The 21,186-nt window shown below is 40.3% G+C and overlaps 1 protein-coding gene across 2 annotated transcripts in view; it reads right to left on the bottom strand.

Annotated features, from left to right (window-relative positions):
- fat3b (FAT atypical cadherin 3b) overlaps positions 1–21,186 on the bottom strand; it is a 61,898-nt gene that overhangs the window by 2,914 nt on the left and 37,798 nt on the right. The window contains exons 32-52 of one of the 2 annotated variants that reach the window (XM_032534541.1): positions 20,547–20,700; positions 20,206–20,439; positions 19,740–19,918; positions 18,291–18,504; positions 17,961–18,175; positions 17,718–17,855; positions 17,379–17,522; positions 17,098–17,295; positions 16,334–16,611; positions 15,659–16,221; positions 15,284–15,415; positions 14,964–15,121; positions 14,337–14,868; positions 13,853–14,006; positions 12,145–12,301; positions 10,834–11,250; positions 9,345–9,600; positions 5,107–5,205; positions 4,211–4,270; positions 3,891–3,929; positions 1–1,700 (exon numbers count right to left, since the gene is read on the bottom strand). The exon at positions 1–1,700 is cut by the window's left edge and continues 2,914 nt beyond it. In XM_032534541.1, the coding sequence (XP_032390432.1) occupies positions 970–1,700; positions 3,891–3,929; positions 4,211–4,270; positions 5,107–5,205; positions 9,345–9,600; positions 10,834–11,250; positions 12,145–12,301; positions 13,853–14,006; positions 14,337–14,868; positions 14,964–15,121; positions 15,284–15,415; positions 15,659–16,221; positions 16,334–16,611; positions 17,098–17,295; positions 17,379–17,522; positions 17,718–17,855; positions 17,961–18,175; positions 18,291–18,504; positions 19,740–19,918; positions 20,206–20,439; positions 20,547–20,700 (5,052 nt within the window). In that variant the 3' untranslated portion in view covers positions 1–969. The remainder of the gene's footprint in view (positions 1,701–3,890; positions 3,930–4,210; positions 4,271–5,106; positions 5,206–9,344; positions 9,601–10,833; positions 11,251–12,144; positions 12,302–13,852; positions 14,007–14,336; positions 14,869–14,963; positions 15,122–15,283; positions 15,416–15,658; positions 16,222–16,333; positions 16,612–17,097; positions 17,296–17,378; positions 17,523–17,717; positions 17,856–17,960; positions 18,176–18,290; positions 18,505–19,739; positions 19,919–20,205; positions 20,440–20,546; positions 20,701–21,186) is intronic. The other variant, XM_032534543.1, reaches the window with a different exon arrangement.

Here is a 21,186-nt window from a genome sequence, read left to right as displayed (position 1 = left end):
GTGTATTGACAGGGAGAGCCTAACCTGTCAGCTGTGGTGTCGACGCCTCCAGAGAACAAAGGAAGTGACTCAGAGCTTGCCGCAAAGCAGTATCTCTGGCCGTACAATTGCTGCATGTGACAAAAAATGTTGTAGCCTAAAAAATGTGGGACATTGCTTAAAGCACCTTAAGCTAACAAAACATAACTAGCATAATTATTAAATAAATAATTATAGAATAATGAAATTAATAAATAATAATCTCCTGGTATCAACATCTGCTAATCTTAATAGCGTCTCTCAGGCTATGTCTGGGATGTGAGTGAATAGTTATCTTCAAAACCACCCCGAGCACTTACCAATAAAATTAAGAAATACATTACATGGATGAGCTAACAAAATCATTGTGTGTATCTGTATGTGTTCGATTCAACTGAACAAAGGATGAAATAAACAATATCATATGTACATACAGTGGTATAATCTAAAAAAAAGGCAGACTAGTTCCTTTCGTATTTTGATGTTGTGTGCTCCAGAGGTTTTATAAATAATAAATGTAATAGCATTGATTCACAGCCAATCTCAGCTAACTATCATACGTACATACCGTGGTATCATCTAAAAACAGACAGACTAGTTCCTTTCATATTTTGATGTTGTGTGTTCCAGTGGTTTTATAAATAATAAATATAATAGCATTGATTCAAAGCCAATCTCAGCTAACTCTCATGCAGCACAGGTGAAGGCGTCTAGAGAACACATACATTTCCTCCTATTCCTCCAGTTTATAAATGAGCCAGGGGATTGGTGGTGGATGAGGGTTTCCTTACAGCAGGACAATCATATGGGATAATAAAAGTATATATGGTAATATTCTCCTTTAATTATTTATAGGTGTTGGACCAATGTTGTAATCATATAAATGTCAAGTGTTATCAGAGCAGGTCATTGCCTCTCTTTAATTTACAAAGGAATGTTAAATCGATTTGCTCATTTAAGTTCATCCCAGTCTGTTGAGGGTTCAGATTGGGTAGAGGCTCTGTTTGTTCGTGTGGCTCTCCTGGCTCTAAGGGACACCAGGTTCAGTAGCCTCTCTAGCTCGTCCCCAGAACCTGCCAGACTGCTGGAGTCAAGCCCTCTGCGATCCTCCTGTGATCCCCTCCACTCCTCTGTCTGTAAGTCCCACGCCCTGAGGGGGGGTAAAAGTTGAGCAGGGTGCAGGTTGATGCCCGCGGGACTTGACGGGTATCCTTCGTAGGCTAGACGTGTTGGGGGTAGAGTGTCGTAAAGGCTCTCTGTGTCTTCATTTTTCTCTGGGTCATGTCGGGACTCTCGGTATTCCTCATAAACAGCCAAGGAGCTGTCTTCATTGCTGCCATGGCCATGCAACCCCATGTCTCTGCTCCTGTTGCCTGTGTCCTTACCTTCCCCGTCACGCGTTCTCTTTCCTCCTCTGTCCAGGATACGTTTCCTCTCCCACTCACCCGACTGATTCCTCTCCCACTGGAAGCTCCTCCTCCCGGTCTCCGGTCTCCGCTCTCGGCCCCTGGCACCGCCGTAGCCCATCGCTTTGTAGTCCAGCTGGAGAGACCGCGTGCTGCCTCCTCTTCTGATGTTCTGCTGGGTGTCACTGAGGTCAGAATGGGATCCCACCTCCGGTGGACGCAGTCGTGAGGGTGACAACCAGCTCGAAGTCTGACTAGAAGGCTCCAAACGGTATGCTGAAAAAGACAAATACAGATTATTTTTTGTAAATAGTTTGGAATAATAATTGCAGTGAGAAATAGTATGTTTTTAATGGAACAAGTAGAGAGATGACTTACTGTACTTAAGAGAGTTAAGAAAAGGATTTTAGTCAACATACTGTGTTAGGAGCCTGAGGCTTTATTCCCTGGACAAAGTAGCGCTGCCAAATCACTGGAAATATGTAGTTCTCTCCTGAATGTGTGTGGTACGCTACAAACAGCCTTAAGCAAGTAAGCAAGGATTAAATTATCTATCTAATAGGATCAGCTGGCAAAAGGTGCCACATCAATAAACCACTTAACATCTAAAAAACAGTATCATCGCAATCTTATCTACAGGAGGAATGCGTGGTAACGCCAATGAATTTGATTTCCGTTACCGGAGAAATTGGTTGCAATTACTCACATCACAGCCAATTCCATCTCTGCCCGTATAAAGCCAAAACGGCTAACTCTAGGTGTAAAAAGAAAACACAAGGTGCCAAAATCTGGAATTGACTGCCTCCTAATAAACAAACTCCTTTAATTTAAAGAAAAACAAGTGTCAGCCAATGCTCCTAACATTAACGAATAGCTTATGCATACACTCTGGCTTGTTGTGTTCCTCCTTTTTAACTTTTCCTCTGCTCTCATCTACTCCCTTGATCTCTTTTTATTTTCTTAGAAATGTGTTGCTTGTTATGTGCATGAGAGCGTGTGTGAGTGTGCACTGCATGTTTGAGAGTAAGTGTGTGTTTGTTTGTATCTCTGATGCAGCGGGAGGCTCATGAACAGCTTTGTTTCTTGGCGTGTCACTATGGAGCTTACTGCCTGTTCTGTGGGACTGCGTGTTTGTATACGTTGTGTAATTGCTCCACTTCTTATTGAGAATTTATTAATGTGCAAATTTAACCAGTCAACAAATTTCCTTTTTTTCTACAGAGTTCATGCTTTTAATTGAGCTGACACAGATCTCCCCACTAATCCACTACTTTCGAGAAATAGATTGCGTAATTCCTGGTTAATAAGCTGTGAGTAGTGAAAAAAAAGAGAGGAGCCAGGGGGGTCATCCTCTGTGTGGGATGGAGAGTACACTTCATAAGTGGTGCCAGCTCCTGGTATATAATGCATGACAGGCGTAGACAGAGATATTTGGGAGTTCTGCATGTCACGCTGCTAGAAAATCCCTCTCTCTGGTTGAAATATGTTTAAAAGAAAGGTTAAAGGGGAAAACAATTTTTTATCTTACAATCCACAATGTACTCTTTGATGAACTCTACACAAATCTCATCCTTGCTCTGCAGGTGGCAACTTGCTGTTAGTGAAGCGAAAAAACAAAAGTGATATCTATTGGGACAAGAAGCCTTTGATGAAACTGAATGCAGAAAAACACGGTGAATTATGACACGGTAGAAAACACAACTGGATAACGAAAGACGAAGGCGGCAAAGATCCATTTAGCATATTTAGGATACATTTACACAGGCAGATACACACACGCCGACAAAATATATAACAAGTAACATGCACATACATACACATGCTCACTGATATTGCACACACAAACACGTTATCTAATGCAAGAGGGATTAATGATATGTCAAATGGACAATAACAGACATGAATTCTGTTCACCTCATTACAAATCAGATTTTACTTCAGTACAAATCTTCCACTCACATCTTAATACGAATAAAGGTCCTGATTCTACTATTAAGCAAGCAAGCTCCTAATATCTATTTGATATTAATAAATGTTATGGAAGATGGGATGTTTTACTACTTGTTAAAGCACTCACGATCGTGTTTGAAGAGAGGTGTTTGAAATTGGAAAGTGTAAAGACCCTAACTGATCCTGGATTTATTGAAGTTAATGCTGATATTGATATTGCATATCTGACAATATCCATTGTCTAACATAAAACCAAAACGTAAACAGACATTCTTGAAAAGGATCCATTAATATTTGATTATTAAACCAAAAGGAAACCGGGGACCTTATAAAGTCTCGGTAGCAGAAATTGTGCTACAAAAATGTTCTGTATGGGCTATGATAAAAAAAGAAGTATTCAGAGTAAATAATGTAAAGAACACAAAAGGTTGGGTTTCAGGATCACAGCTTGGGAAATAAAGCCAAAGGGACAGAAGGTTATTACGATGTTTTTCAGTTGCTTTGCATCTCACTCACCAGGACTGTTCCGCTGCTGTTGTTTGTCCATGTTTGACACTACAAAGGGAGAGAGAAATCTAAAGTCAGAGAAAGACTGAGACAAACAAAACAGAAAGCAAAGGGGGGAAATTGAAACACACAGAGATCCAGTGTCAGAAACTGAGACAGATATTGGAAATCTAAGCAGGATGTTTTATTTTGAATAGAAAGGACAACAACAGAGGCTTGGCTGCATTCAGTACATTATATCTTAGAGCTACACCACTGAACAAACACTTTGGCATCAGAAGATAGACACAAACGTAATATAGGAGTTAACAGAAGATATACTTTCATACCTTCACTTTCAATATTATCAACAGCATCATTGACTAGACGTATGACTGTCACTATGGAGGCTAGGCAGAATACAGAAAGAGAGAAGGAGAAGAAGAAGAAGAAGAATAAGAACAGAAACAATGTCAGTGCACTTGTGAATAGGGTAAGGTTTCATGTGCTGGGTGTAACTGAGCTGCGATGGAGGATATGCATGAGCAGGTGTGTGCACATGTATTGGGAACAGAGGAGACTTGTTTTTCTTGCCAACACGTTTGTATCCATGTGGTGTGTGTGTGTGTGTGTGTGTGTGTGTGTGTGTGTGTGTGTGTGTGTGTTGTTGTTGTGGTGGTGTCCTATAGGATGCTGGGAGTGACATAAGGCCTTTACAGCAACAGTAGTAGTATAAGACAGAAAACAGAGCATCCACATGGGTTCCTTATCTGAAAAACACACACCCACACACATGCACACACACACGATCAGAGGATGTTTGGTTTTGGTTTCCTAACTTTAAACCAAGGAAAGATCAATGCTACTGAGTTGTCTTGGAAAAAGACATATACAATATAATTGAATTGAAGACTCAATGCAGACATGTGCATTAACTGTAAATGCATTTGCACATATTGATTTGGTTGCAATAAGGTACTTTGCATTAAACATTTCCACCAGTCTATTTTGAGCTTATATTTTTTATGTCAATACAAGTAATGCACTAGACCAAAAGTGCAAAGTGGACTGTTTCTACAGCTGTGGTTCCCAGACTTTGTTTGAATGTGCCTCAAAAATGTGAATCAATGTCTACTTGAAGATTGACTTTTTCTTACTTTTGTATAACTTTTAGAGGCCTTACAGCATGTGGTAAACTAGTAAAAAGTGAAAAGTGTGTTAGGTTGTATAGCATTAAGAGTCTTACCATTATCATCAAAGGACTCAGACGTGTAGGAACTGAGGGAGTGTTCATCAGAGGTGGAGTCTGAGAGACATGTCGCCTCATTCACCTGCTCTGGCACATCTAATGTACAAACACACAAAAACATAGATACCTATTTATTTCTAAACCCCTTTCAGAAGCATTTTCTGTCATGCTGGCTGTGAAGAGATCCCTTCCTGGCATGACTCCACTATGTAGTTAGCCAAATCAGGTGGGTAGGCACTTGATTTGGAATGAACTTTTGCACAAAGCAAGAACGGTGGATTTTCCCATCTCTTACACTAAAGGGATGTCTTAACAGCCAGGATGAACAGGATACATGATCAATCAACATGTATTTATATAGCACTTTATAGTAAACAGCAGGTATCCAGAGTGCTTCACATCAAAAACCAAGAGTAAAACAACATATCATACAATGAAAAGAATGAAACATAGAAAACAGTAAAATCAGAAACGGTTACCTAGAAACAGGTGAGGGAAACTGTCACACCACTACTACGTAATAAAATCCATTCGAAACAAATAAGTTTTAAGTTTGTACCTAAAAAGAGCTACATCTGTAATCGTCCGAATATCAGGGGGTTCAATGTCATTTGCAGAAAGCTGCCAGCCTTAGGGCCTCCAGTTACACTTAACCTGCATGATTTTAGAGGTAACATTTCAAATAAATAGATGCTTAAAAGTCAGCGTAGTTTTCCCAAAACACTGCCAGAGGGGCCGAGCAGGTGTCACAATGATTTCAGATAAAAGCATGTTGCCGTGACAACTGTCTGTTAAACCAAGAGACAAGTGCATAGTTCTACCGAGTCCTCTGATCCAGCATCAATAAAACGCCTGGTTTCACATAGTGTTCAAATTGGGAAAGAAATACATAACACCGTAAATAACGGTCTGGGCTTAAAATACAAATAATTTTGGAATAAAAGAAATGTAAACATTTTATGTTGGACAGAGGAACAAATAAAAAAGAGAAGAAAGAGAAAACAGTTTGCAGACATTTCACTGCCTCCTCTGCTGAAACTCAATACACTTAGCGTACTGACCTTTATTGGAATTGAATGCTTGGGATTCTTAGTCTTTATCAACTATTTCCTCATAACTTTGGTAATTAAAGACTATATGTGAGTTATTGTACAGCTGCTTGTATTAAGATGAATAGAGACATTTGGCATATTTTGTTAAATCTAAAAAAAGAGCCTTGTAGAAAAGCATGTTTCTCTTCCTTAAAATAAGGTATTAAAAAAATCATCCTTTTGTTATCAGTCCTAAAACTCAGGCATCACATCTAAAAAAATGGAAACCCATAGCCTGTGCTATTCTGCTGTCTGCATAAATCCTGTGCAAATATGTAATGGGTGAACATGCATGATCTTGAATTACTGTTGTTCCAGCTCTTTCATAAACAGCTTTTTCTGTTCTTTGATTGTGTACTTTGGTAGCATGTATTCTTTTAAGAGCTTTGGGATTTGCAGCTTTCTTCTGATAACACAGCCTTTCTTTGTCCCCCTTGTCTGTCACATCTTCTTAAAATGTCTGGACAGTCTGCAAGCAAGCAGTCAGTTCTTGGCGCATCTTAAAACCGAAACTCTGTCCATGAGGGCCAGGATGTCTGGATATCAAGTTTGGCTTTCTGAGCCCAAGCTAGTTGGTCATGGTCCAATTCATGGAAGAAGTAAAATGCTCCTGTGGGAATGTGAGCAGTAAGGTAGTACCATCAATCAAACTAAATAAGAAAGGCAGCACCATAACCACTGGTCTAATTCAGTATGCAGGTGAGGGGGAACACTTCAGAATACAGGACCTCCTTTTGAATACAGGACATGTCTCACTTTACCCAATGCAATTTTGTTTTAGAAAGCTTTACTCAACTGAGACTGCCAAATGTTATTTCATACAACAAATTGAGTCAAACTGCTCTCCCAACTCGTCAAATAGTGACCAGTGGCTCTCAACCTGAGATACCAACGCACAAGGCACCCCTAAGCATCTGTATGGGACGCTCCTATGGAAGTATTATATTAACGTACCGGGGACAGCCCCCATGCAACAGCACTCAGCCATTCTGCCAATTTTCTTCCAGTGGCCACTCGCAGTATTGGAACAAAAAAGATTTTCCCCATAGGCCACCACTGTAAAAGAGACCATTGTAAAAAAAGAAAATATATATACATACATACTGTATGTATAATTATTTCTTTCTTTTCCATTTAATTTTCTTTCCTCACTCATTTGGTATTGTCCCAGTGACTACTCTGCATTGTGCCAATCTTGGCAGCCCGACCATTGCTCTAATCCTCCACTAACACTCCAAACCATGTACTCATCCTGGCCTAAAACATTTTAAATCCCATGACATTTTCCAATTGTAAAAGGCCTCAGGAGTCATTTTCTGGCATTCACTGATGCTTTGAAAAGGTAAAACTTCACTTCAGCAATATTAAGTTAATTTGAATTAACTGTTATTGTGATATTAACCAAATATTTAGGCTCCTTTCACCTTTTCGATTATTTTTTTCAAATATTTCCATTCAGATCAGTTTACCTTAGTTTTAATTGAAAATATGTATTGCTACTAATATAAAGCCAAACATAGGTCTAATCTTCACCTTTAACAAGTCTGAACTCTTTTCAGCAAACAATACAACTTCACAGATTGCTTCCTGTAATTTGTCATTTGTAATTGATACAGTAGTAGTTGTAGCATTTGAACTGGAAAACCTCAAATAAAGAGGAACTGGATTATAAGAGGAACTGGTGTTAGGATGTTTCTGTGAGGCCTTAGCTGTCAAAGTCATTCAATCATGAACCTTTAACTAAACATAAAAAAGGGTTGCAAGGGTTACATCAATATGATTATTCTGAGACATGCTTTTTTGAGAGCACAATTGCCAAAAGCTGAGCAACATGGGATCTGTATTTGTCAGATATTTCATTATTCATGACATTTTATGACGGTAGCTGTGGGTGAGAGATAAAGAGTGTAGGTCCTCCACCACAAGATTAGAGGTTTGATCCCAGCCTCCTCCGGCCACATGTCAAAGTGTCCTTAACCAAGACACTATACCCCAAGTTGCTCCCCAGACAATATGTCGCTAGCCACCTCCCCTAATGCTTAGGATGGGTTGAATGCAGAGATTGAGTTTGAATTGTACAAATGTATGTATTTATCAATGATCAGCAGATAGAGACAGAAAAACTACAAATATGTTTTCCTTACATGAACTAGCTACAAAACAGAACACCAACAATGTAGCTCCGCTAAAACTTACACTTTTTAAATTACATTGTTTTCCTATATTGACTTAACTTGTTTGTGGATGTGGTGGTGCAAATAAATAACCAAACTGTTTCGAATTGATTAATTAAACTGGCAGTTAATACTGGAGTAATCAACCCAATAATGAGAGTATTAGTTCGTTTAATCACATTTCAATTAACAGACTGTGATGTAACTGTGACCTAATGGCACATGCTTTTCTTTTAATATGCATATACTCAACAGGGGAGCAAAACAATATTATTTTCCATTTTCCCAGGAAGGAATAAATAATTAACGGGCAGGAAATTTGCACCACAGGCTATATTATTTAAACAACAGGTTGGAATCGAAATGTGTGACGTCTACCTCAGCACCGAGATGCAACGTGGTTATTTCACTGACAGAACGCCAACTAGGAACTGTGCTTTTGCTGTTGACGGCGCTGCCAACTGAATCAGACTGAAATTATCTGACAACTACTTGTCACTGCTCACTCTCTGTTGTTGTCCTCGTAGTTGACAAAGGTCACTTGAAACAAGTTGACTTTCTTTGAGTGGCAGTGCTCCAACTATTTTGATTAACCATTTTGAGAAAAAGTAGGACATGAACATGGGACATCAGTTCTGGCTGATTACCCTGACCATTCAAACAGAAGTGCACAGAGGGTCTAAGAGAGTTAATGATACAAGAGAACACTATGGCCAATTTCAGCAGTAAAACATAAAAGTAAGTCATATTATCATAAATAAATGTATTACTTTTCACCACTCCTGCTTACTCTGAGCCATTGTCTTTGATATGTGTGATCAAAAGCGCACCACAGTGAAATAATCTCTCTCAGTGGAGATGATGGTATGGGTGGTAACATAATGAATTCATGCCCTGTGTACTTCGCGCCTTTTTGATCAGAGGTCAGAAACTGTGTGTGTATGTGCATGCACAAGTTTTGCAATCTTACCCTGTAAACTGTTATCTCTCTGGGTTCTCTCGAATTCAAAAGCTCTCTGGCCCCATTCCTCCTCTCTCTCATTTCTCACTCTCTCCAGCCCTTCCTCCCTTGTTTCCTCTCCCTCCCAGGACACTTTGTGGGCTGGACTGTGCTCTGAGCGGCAAGCCGATGCAGAAGGGAGATTGGGTGCCACACTGCACACTGCTATGCCCCTCCTGTTGGCCACACCTCGGACATTAGACATGTCTGAGAGGAAGCTGCTCAACTGTAGAGATGGAAGAAAACAGCAATGCAAAAAAAGGGATAAGTCTAGTAAAATTTTGTATTGTCAATAATTCTATTGAAAAGTCTACATAATTCTTCTCCCTTAAAAATTCAAAATGGACCCAACATATGATGATTTACTTGGAGTGAATGGGCTTAGGGCATCAGAGCCACAGACAGGGCCAGGGACTTGATCTTTTTATGGGATTTGTTTGAAAATAACAAAAAATATTATTATACATAATACATAATATTGCCATCCTTATACTGTTCTTTCTTCTAAAATGCATTTTAAGATGTATTTTAAAGCATCTTTCAAATTTCTCTTGTGGTGTATGGGGGTGACGTAGTGGATATGACACATTCCTATGGTGTGGGAGACCTGGATTCTAAATCCCCCTGCGCAAGGCACTTTACGCCTAGTTGCTCCAGTGGCGTACGACCTGTGACATATATAGCAACTCTATGTTACTTTGGGTCAAAAGCATCAGCTAAATGACATGTAACACAATGCATATGATTTCATTTGTAGAAGAATGAGAACAAAATAGTGAAAAATGGTAAAGTCTATGCATTGCTTTCCGCCAAGGTTGGGTCCTTGTAGCTGATGCCTTTTGTCACACTACTACTGAGGGGCACAAAGGTTAAGCATTTTCATTTATTCTCATAGTGCCTTAAAACAAAAACTACTTTTTCCCCTAATCTTGTAACGTTACTATTTATATCATACCGTACCTTCTACTATATTTGTTTTCCATTAATACTTAAATGTCATTGTCCTGTATTGTCGTCTATATAAAAAATCTTTCATCACTCTTATTTCCTGCCATAGAAGCATAGTTCACTCAGTGAAACCTTTTTCGGGCAAACCATGATTATTTGTCCCCTGGCTGTTAAGAAGAATAACGGTATTAGAGGTACTACCACTAACATTAAGAGTCTCAAACAATAAAAAGAATACAACTGATTTAAAGAAGCAGAACATCATCAAAACAAGGAGCTGGAAGCCATGCTGATGTGAAAATTGATTATCATATAAAAATGATATTGCATGGGACATTCCGTTTCATTTTCTTATTTGTATATAGTAAACAAATATGAATATTATTTGCTGCGATTTTAACAAAAAAGCTGCCACGACAAAGTCTTTCATTCCTGTAAGGTCATTATATGATACAGGGGACACAGAAACAATTATAATGACTAAAAAGTGCCTATGCACGCTTTTACAAACCTGACTGCCCTCACTGGAAGTGGTCTTGTCACCATCTCCACTCCTCATGCCCTGGTGGCTGAGTCCTCCTGGTAGAGGGGAGTGGCTAGTTGGACGCACCATGACCTGGGGAGGGCCCCCAGTGCTGCCTCCCACCTCATCATAGGTGCTCGTGGTCCCTGGTGATCCGGACACACGCACAGCTTTAAACTCAATCCCTTCTGCCCCCATGCCAGTCTTGTGCAGCATGTAGCTGGTTTCTGTGGAAATAGCCGACACACTCATCACAGCCTGAGTCCCTGGGCCTGGGTCTGAGTCTTTCCTAAATTTGATTTTCTTCCTGAAGGCGATGAAAAGTATGAGGAGGATGATGATGACAAAAGCGAGGACCCCAATGCCAATAATCTCTCCTGGGCCGACATAAGACAGCGGCTCCGCCTGGGTAAAAAATAAAAATAAAAACATGGATAAAACTGTAATTAATCACTTTCAGGTGGAAACATAGCAACTACAATTTAGGGGATTTTTATGTTTAGAATTCACTTCCATGTAGATAAAGAACAATCACATATTTCCAACTTGCTGATAAAACCTGTTGGCATGATTAAAACCTTTCTAAAAAGAAAATGCGTCAAGGTAAAAATTGGGCATTTTCCCTTCAGTCTGTAAAGTTAGTGCTGATATATGCAGCAATGTGACAACTGCAGTTAATATGCATGTTTGATGGTAGAGTGCACAGATACAGTGCAGTTGACCTTTCCACCCCCAAGTATTCTTAGGAAGGAGATTGATGTTAATTAACACATCACATGCTGAAAAGAATACCAATGTCAGAAACGTTTAATAACCAAAAACCTTACTGACATTTTGTTGGTGTAAAATTACGATATTGTATCATGTTATGTTGGATCAAATTTAATTTATATTTACTCACTACTAAAAAGGATTACAAGCATCACATTTATTGTCTTGTATTTTGGAGGAAATGATTAATTCCACAGATTTGTGTTTTAATAGGATATGTGATTAGTAAGCTCCAGGAACAAATGCTTTATTTCCAGCAGTAGATATCTTTAAATGTCCTTAAAAAAACAACAAAGAAAGCCAACAAATCAATCGGTTGTAAAGCAGCCTAATTTTTTTAATTTGTTTTGTCGACTATGGTTACTTCTCTGTTAATTACAGTCATTTAGGGAATAATAAGCACCTTCTCCCAGTGTGTAACATTATTGGACTTACAGTCTCAATATAAGGTATTTTCTGCATCAGAGCGTGACAACTTCAAATGGAAACTGTGATTTTCCCATTACTACAGTGTTGCTCATATTATACCTGTGTGTCGTCCCCTGGATCACCAGGTGTCTGATCGTCACAAAACTGACCCTCGTACCCTTCTGAACAGTTACAGTAGAACGACCCGAACGTGTTGACACACTCTGCTTTATTTCCGCACTCGTCCTGGTCACACTCATTGATATCCTCATCACATCTGCAGAAACAGAGGCAAATAAATAAGTAGTTGTGAAGAGGATTTGTATTAAAGTGAAAGAGAGGAATTAAAGATGACAGTGTGACAGTGGATTAAAAAGAGAGAAAAAAATACTTATACTACTAAAATACTTTGGAGATCATCTTTTCAAAGGGCTCTCTTTTGCTAAATCAAGGGATTATGTTCATAGATTCCCTATTATCCTCATTTATATGGTTTGGATATAAAGAAATATGCTTCAAAACACACACTCACTCATGCTCTTAGATGAATTAAGTCGTAAATTACAATCAAAAGTCAGATGTAATTTTACTCCACACTTTGTCACTGCTGTGACAAAAATAGGAAAATAGAAATTTTTCTTTTCAATTACATTTTCTTGATGAGATTTTCAAAACATACAGAGTTGGTCTCGTGTAAGAAGAAAACACATTTCTGAGTTTTGCAGGAAGCTTCCTTGTATGACTACTGAAGTTTTGCTTTAGATTATAAAACTCAGTAAGCATATACAATTTACTTAGCAAGGCCTGGATATATTGGCCAATGATATCCCCTCATGATTACTGTAAACCTTAACTTACAAACTTCATGAGATCAGTAAGCTTTTTGTATTTCCGAGTCTATTATATAGCTTTAAAAGGGACATTTTTTCCAATTGATAATACTACAATATACTTAATTAAAGTTAATTGTTAATGCAAATATTTCAATGGGCTGTTTTCATTTAGTAATCTGCAAAATAAACTATTCCATAGCCCGTTACACTCAACAGCTACTTGTGGCTGAATACAGTGTTTGCGTTAGCTGTGGTTTCAATTTGCACTTTTGCACCAAATGCTTGCTCTTGGGTGGGAATTGTTGGGAAGTTCAAAATTATAGAGTGTGGTCTAGACTTAATCTATCTGTTAAGTGTCCTGAGATATCTCCTGTTGTGATTTGACACTATTAATACAATAAAATTGAATTGAATTGAATCAGTCTTAATCTGATAATATGTTAAACAATCTGCTGCCTGAAGAAAACATCTTCCTTTTTTACCTTCCTTATTATTAAGCTAAATTTAATTTAATTTAACTTAAAGCATTTTTAGATCTTTGTCAAATTCATTAAAAAGCAGAACCATTTTCTCCATTGAGGGAAAACTGCTCTCTAGTGGCGGCTCCATTGAACAACCACATGACTAAAGAGGTTATTTCAAAGGCAATTACAGAGCTGTAATTAAGAAGGCTGTTACAGAATGATTATAGGCTTTTCTACTAAAATTATGCTGAATTAAATCAGAAACACTAATTTATCTTACACAATAACAACTAAAACAACAGAGTGGGTAAAGGGTTGCTAATGTGTGTGTGAGTTCCTCAAATATTATTTCATGTTTTAATGTATATGCGGGAAGAGATGTAGATGTTAATGTGACTAAATCCTTACTAACCTTACTGTCATTGAGTACATACTGTGTATACAGGGCACACAACACATCAACACTGTTTTCACAATCAGTAATTAAGACTTAAAAATGAGTGAGTGGGATTGCAGGCGGTTTTATCTTACACAAGTCCCCTGAGTCCTCTAGGACAGCCACAGAGGAATGCACTGCCTACAGGCTTACAGTCCCCACCGTTCTGACATGGGTTTGGCATGCAGGATGTCAATTCAATTTCACAGCGCCCCCCAGTGAAGCCAGCACTGCAACTGCACATAAAGCCTGTTGGAGAGAGATTCAAAATATGTCAAATAATAATGCGTAAAATCATTTATATTGACCCAGATTTAGCTAATACCATGTAATTTTTGTAAGACACTGACTGAAAATTTAGCTTAATAAAAATAAAGTAATATTACAAGTGATTGCCAGTTGATGGTCACTACTTCAAACAAACCATTAAATTAAAATTAAGCAAAAAATGCTGAAATTGGCACTCAAGCCATACAAAGTAAGTGAATCTGTTTCAGATGGCAACATTTATTAATGTCATTCATTTATACAACATGACGACTAACGCCCACACACATTCACACTGTCAACTACACAGACCTCCAGAGGGCAGGCTGCTGCAGATGGCTCCGTTGATGCAGGGCTGACTGATGCATGGATCTGGATAAAGCACGCAGCCCAACTTCACCTCGTTCAGCCCTGCTATCTCAGCATAACGGCTCCTCTTATTCTGTAGTGGCAGCTCGTTACCGTTCAGCATCAGTGAGCCCAGGCATCCTTGGAAGCCATCCTGGGCCCTTGGCGGGGCCCTTGATCCACGGTCCTCGACTCCTGGGCGTCCCTGGCTTCTCCCTGGCCCCGGGCTTGGCCTCTCACCCTGCCCATTCGGTGGCCTCACTTGGGCCCCGAAGAAAAAAGACGAATCAGGGGCCAGAGGCCAAAGGCGAACAGGGGCTCGGGCTGCTCGCCGGCGCTCCACATAGCTATCATCCAGTGACAGGAGGGTGTAGTTCCAAGTCAGCTCCAAGGTAACAGCATGCCAAAGGCCATCGTTTATTGGTCTGCCAGAGATACCCATAATGCCAAGGGTGTTGTCACAGTCCAACTGGAACCAGAGTCGTCCCCCTTCAATCTATGGCAGACAAGGTAACATAAATCTAACACACCCTTTGCTGGGCACATATGACATTGGGAAACAATGTAGTATTAGCATGTTAATGTGTTTACCTTGAGCATGGTGCAGGGATTAACACGCGTGAACATAATGACTCCTCTTCTCTGAAGCGTTCGGATCCTCAAGCCGAGCCTCATCTCTCCACTCTGGCCACTCTCTGTCACTCTGTACTTAATATAGCTGTTCCCAGAGAAACTCAGAGAGGTTTGGCCTACACATACACAAAACATTGCGATACAGGACTAAAATTAGAGGGCAAAGGCTTCAACTTCACATAATCAAATCCTTGCAACATGCCAGTCTACTTGTCTACATGGATCAGATCCACGTCAAAACGTCCAAACATCAAGCATAAGGAAGGATCAAATCATACCTGCACACTCGTCTAGTCTCTCAGGCTGACACTGACAGACAGATGGTGCTGTAGGACCAGAACGTACACACTGCATGTCTGCTGGACAGGACTGACCTTCACAAAGCTCCAAAGGAGTGGGACATGTCCCTCCTATTTGAAAATTGGCAAATACATAAATATTGTCAAAATATACATTCAGGGTGTCAAAAATATTTTTTTTAAACTTTAACGTATGTACTGTATCTTTGGATGCATAGCATTTGTCTGTCTCTTTGTTATCTGTTTTTTGACCAATACCGGTAATGTACTTTGACAAGCAGCTGTGACAGTTATTATAGAGGACACTAACAAAGTGAGCTGGGTTTAGTTAGATTTCAAGAGTGCAATGCTCACCAGGGCAGGTGCAGGTCTCTGTTGGGCTGAACCTTGGTGATACCAAGCTGATCCTCTCTGTGCTGTAAGTGACAGGCGAGTCCCCCTCCACCCTCAGTGTCTTTTCACACACCCTGTCCCCACAATCCAACTCCCCAGAACAAGCGCTGCTCACCACCACTGCCCCAGCCAGGACACCTCGAATCCGGCCCCGCACTGCTGCTTCCTCCAGCTTTGCAGACAATTCTTGCTGGGAGTAGATGCCACCCATCCGTCCCCTGCCTGATGTCTCTGGCATCTCCATGGCCAGAAGCAAGTCCACGTCAGATGTCCCCATCACTCGCTGTATACTGAGGATGTGTAGGGGATCCGGTTGTCCTAGTGACCATTTCCAACCGGCTAGTCCCCGCAACACTAGTTTGATTTGGCTCAGGTAGCGACCAAGCAAGTCCTCCGGGGACAGGGATGTGAAACGTAAGGTCAGGGCGCTACTCAGCAGCACATCTGTCACCTGTTCGACCTGGATTGACACATCGGCTATCACAGCAAAACGTCCGTCACTCACTGTGGCATTCATCTGGTATCTGAGAGAGAACAAGGACATGTGTTTTGTTTTGACAAAAATAAGTTTTGATGCATGTGAACCAGTTTTTAGCCTAGAGAGTGAGTTGTGTGTTTGTGTGATGTTGTGTGTACCTGCCAGGTTCCAGGCCTGGCAGAGCCACAATGCTGCCATCCTGTCTGTTTATGATAAACATGCTCTTGGGCTGAGGCTTCTGGGTAAATGACAGCACGTCGTTGGGGTCACGGTCGGTTGCATAGATCTGACCAATCAGGCCGCCCTGGAAGGTATCTGTTACCATGACAATGAAGATTTCCAGGGGGGAGACGGCGGGCTTATATTGACTGTTCCCGATGACTCTTATAAATATCCAGGAGGACGAGGTCAGACTTGGCTTACCGGAGTCACTTGCCTAAGAGACCAAAACAAAGTTACTGTAAGATATTAAATAAGTCAAATGAAAAGACACAGAGGTAAAGTTTGGCTGAAATATTATGGACTGCTTTAAACTAATTATTGCTAGTTGCATTTGGGTACAATTTCTTACTGAGGAAGATGGTTATAAATTGGTCATATAGTAAGATTGTGTTTTCACTCAAAACAATAAATATGGGTAGCCATGCATCTGAATCTGAAACAAAAACCTTATTGTCAATATTAAAGCAAAGCGCCCCCCCCCATTAGTGGGGTTAAAAGCTTCTTCATTACAAAAATGAGTTTACATAAGGCTACTTTTACAAACCCAATACTCAAATAGTACGTTTTAGCAGCTAACAGTAAAAGACTTCGAGAGTAATGGGTTCTAATGCTGACTATGTGTAACCATGCTAACACAGTGTAATTATCAGTCAACTTTTCCTGCATAAATAGTGTTCAAATAAAATCACCCGTTGCTAACCTGGATTTCAAGTGTGAACTCTCTGGGGGCTTCAGGGCCAAACACACGGTTGGACCTTAGAGTTCCAGTCTGATCCAGGGAAAAGAAATTCCCCTCATTTCCCGATACCATGCGAAACTCAAAGGGAGGGCCATTTCTCGTGGAGTCTTTATCACTGATTGACAGCTTTAGCAGGGTGGTGCCAGCAGCTTGGTTTAGCTGGATGTATGGAGAGAGAGAGGAGATGAGGTGTCCCGAGCACAAAAACACATTAATACAAGCAAACATACACAGACTGTTACCTGTATGACGGCAGTGGAGTTGGGAGGAGTGAAGACGGGAGGGTTGTCGTTAACGTCAGATATGTCAATGTTAAGGGTAACAGTGGAGGACATGGCAGGAGAGCCACTGTCGAACGCCTGCACTGACAGAGAGTACCTGGATACCTAGATGAAGCAGCAGGGGATTAGAGTGCCATAGCATCTGTATGTATCAGGCAATATGACAGCACTATTATACTTGCATAATATGAGACTTCATTTGGCGTTGACCTTGAGCGGACTTTGTATTTCCTGTGCTCATAAACCAGAAAATTACAATAGATTGTTTATGCAATATTGTACTTAAAGATGCATCCTTACTAGTTCTCTGTCGAGCCGCTTATTGACTTTGAGCAGTCCTGTTACAGGGTCAATCCAGAAGTGGTTGCTACGGTCGCCTTTCAGAATAGAGTAGGTGATTCGCCCATTCACCTGGCTGTCCAAGTCTTCTGCCAACACCTGGAAAACCCCACACATACACACATGGAGTGAAGATAAAGTTAATGAAAAAAACCTAAATGTTTAGAAAGACCAATATTAAGTGGAGTACAAATTAAATGTTACCTTTGTAATTGTCTGCCCGACAGAAGCATCCTCGCTGACCAGAACATTGTAGATATCCTGACTAAAGGTTGGAGCGTTGTCGTTGACATCCATGAGTTCAATGGTTACCATAGTAGCGGTGCTGAGAGGAGGGTTCCCGCTGTCCCAGGCCTCAACGGTGAGGTAGTAGTCCTTACACACCTCAAAGTCCAAATCATCAGCCACAGAAATAGAGCCTAAAACATACACATAGCACAACATATATAGGATTCCATATAAGACACGTTTCTGCTGAATTTTAGTTCTGAAACATTCTGAAAGTAACCAGCACATTCAAGGACTTCTGCTCACCCAGGTTTCTGTCTATGCTGAACTTTCTTAACTCGTTGCCCGACCGGATGCTGTAGGTGATCTCAGCATTCGGTCCAATGTCAACGCTCGACGCCAACACTCGCAGCACCTCGGTTCCCAGGGCTACATCCTCAGGGATAGTAACAGCGTAGTCCTTCTTCTGGAAGACTGGAGCATTGTCATTCACATCCAGCACCATAATGGTCAAATCAACCTGAGGGAGACATCAACTCATTTCTCTGCTTTTTTCTGGCCTCAGAGTTCAGTTTAAGCACCACAGACATGGACATAAATTGGAGCAAATATATTAAAGTCTTTACAAGATAATGGACTCAAGATAAATGCTGTTTTTGCTCTAATGATTTTTTTTCAGGAGCAAAGTTAAAAAAAATGGGGTTTGGTCAGGCCCTGCAAGTTGCTTATTTACCAACAAAATCAGGGAGATACAATTTAGGGTGATTCAGAAACTCCAAATCACACCGGTAAAAGCGGTTTAACTCATTGCTCTCAAAATGTAATAAATTTAAGATTTCTGAAGCTACGTAGTTCCACTGTATATTTAGAATACCCCTTTATTAATGACTTCTGGTACAAAGTATGTAAGAAAATTGATGTTATATTCAAAAAAATACTAGCTCTAACTCCCATCAGCTGTATTATGTGGTTAAATCCTTAAGCATTGGGTCTCAGCTCTTCCAAACTAAAGCTGCTGCAGGTGCTTCTCTTTAATGCTAGGAGATGCATTCTTCTTCTGTGGATCTCAGACTCTGCTCTCAGGGATGCCACAGTGTTGCTACCTTTACTGTTATTATATTATTGTGCCTACTAAAAATACTACAGCTCCTGGTACCACTACTACTTCTACTACTACTAATACTACCCCTACTACCCCTTTTCCTCCTCTTTTCTGAACTGCCTCTGTGGCTGCAACTGTCACCTACCCCGTCTTTCCCATCCCACCTAATGCATAATTTCATGATGCTTTATCTTGATTAAATCTACAAGGTTCTTTATCTGATTCTTCAGTAAACCCTTTTTTATTTATTTGCTTTTTTTGTTGAAGTGTATGGACAGAAATACAGATTGCACATCACTAGATGAATGAATCTATAGCTGGCTAATGCACCACTTAATATGTAAGGTATAAATTCTATTTGCATTATTGTGGTAAATGGTTTGACAACAAAATCAAATCAATTTGTGTTTTTAGAAATTGGTGTAAATTATTCAGACGCTGTGTTAAGTACTCTGAATCATAATTAATTGCCATGATTATATTAGTTGTGAATTTCAATTTTCTTTTTCAGCAAGCACTTTTTTTCACAATACATGCTATTTCTGAGAGGGGCCATGAATATCTTTTGGAATAATACTCCTTATAGTTAGGTTTAGTGGATACTGGATTGCATGGCTAAAAACATCAATATACACTGAATATGTGTCACCAACCTGTGAGGACAGTGCCCCCTGTTGTCCATCTTGGTCAGTGGCCTGGACACGGACACGATAAGAGTCACGACTCTCTCTATCCAGAGATTTCTCCAAAATTACCATTCCAGATATCGGGTCAATGGAAAATAATCCGTTGACTGAATCCACCAGAGAATAGACTACTGTACGGTTAAAACCTGGAGACAACAGAAGACAAATTCATGCACAACCAGGACTTATTATCCATGTCAAAATGTTCTTTTTCCGGTTCTTGGTAATTTTTGTTTTATTATTCATTGTGTGTGTCACAATGTATCTCCGTTCCTCATAATTTAGAATGTTTCTTATGGACAGTCAGCAATTTGGATGCTCAGTGACTTATTGGCGTGCAGCTGCATTTAGTTTAAGTAGGAAACGTTCTGTGCTCATTATCATCCTTGCTTGATATGTTACACATTCAGCCAAGAACATCATATTAGCTTACCTTCATCAGGATCACTGGCTTGCAGCCGGGTAAGCAAGGCTTTTGGGGCAGCATTCTCATAAACATTAGCCATGTAATGGCTAGAGGAGAAAGAGGGGGCATTGTCATTCACATCCAACACTTTAAGAGAAATGTCAGAGCGGCAGAAAAGCCCTCCTCCATCAGTTGCCTGGGCAATGAGTTTGTAGGTGGACGTCACTTCTCGGTCCATGGCTGTGGCCGTACGCAGCTCTCCTTAGGACACAAATGGAGAAGCGTATAAAGCTGTAGAAAGGACTTTTAATCTGTGATGTATATATCATTTTGATCATACAAAAACCTAAATGAAAATAAAAATGTACCAGTGTTTGCATCCATGTAGAAATCTTCAACCCCGATGCCAAAAAGTGAATATTGGATCTCTGCACTAGTGCCTGAGTCAGCATCTGTTGCACCCACTGTCAGAACGCCCTTGTTAGTGGGAATGTCCTCAGGAAAAGAGGCACTATACACCGCCTGGCACGACACACACACACACACACACACACAAACATATATATACATGCACAAAGTGAAACTACATTGTCTGAATGAAAAAAAAAAACATCTGTCCAACACATCAAAAAACACATTAAACTGTTGGGCGCTGCATCCATTATCCCTGGTGATAGAACGAGCCCGACAGTTAAGTGCCCTTTTCTAACCTTGCCTTCACGCCTGCCATTGACTGCCTCTGGAAATGAACTTTGTGACCTAACTATTTCACCAAACACAGACCAGCACAATGGGAAAACTACTGCAGTAAATCCCACCCTGCTTCTTTTGCTCTGTAATTAAGGGTTACCCTGTGTCTATATCCTACGCGTTCCACTTGCGGGATTGCTCCGGTGCTGCAGGGAATTCCGCTGGATGCATGTATTTTCTATTTCCTTTGGCTTTCTTTGTGCTGGATTGAAGTTCGGTAGATCTGTCCAATCTAAGATTTCTCTCGCATGACTATTT

Source organism: Etheostoma spectabile, chromosome 13 (genome assembly GCF_008692095.1).
Source record: "Etheostoma spectabile isolate EspeVRDwgs_2016 chromosome 13, UIUC_Espe_1.0, whole genome shotgun sequence".
In the NCBI taxonomy this organism is placed as follows: domain Eukaryota; kingdom Metazoa; phylum Chordata; class Actinopteri; order Perciformes; family Percidae; genus Etheostoma; species Etheostoma spectabile.
The sequence above is the reverse complement of the archived record's forward strand: the minus strand, read 5'-3'. Positions and strand labels throughout refer to the sequence as shown.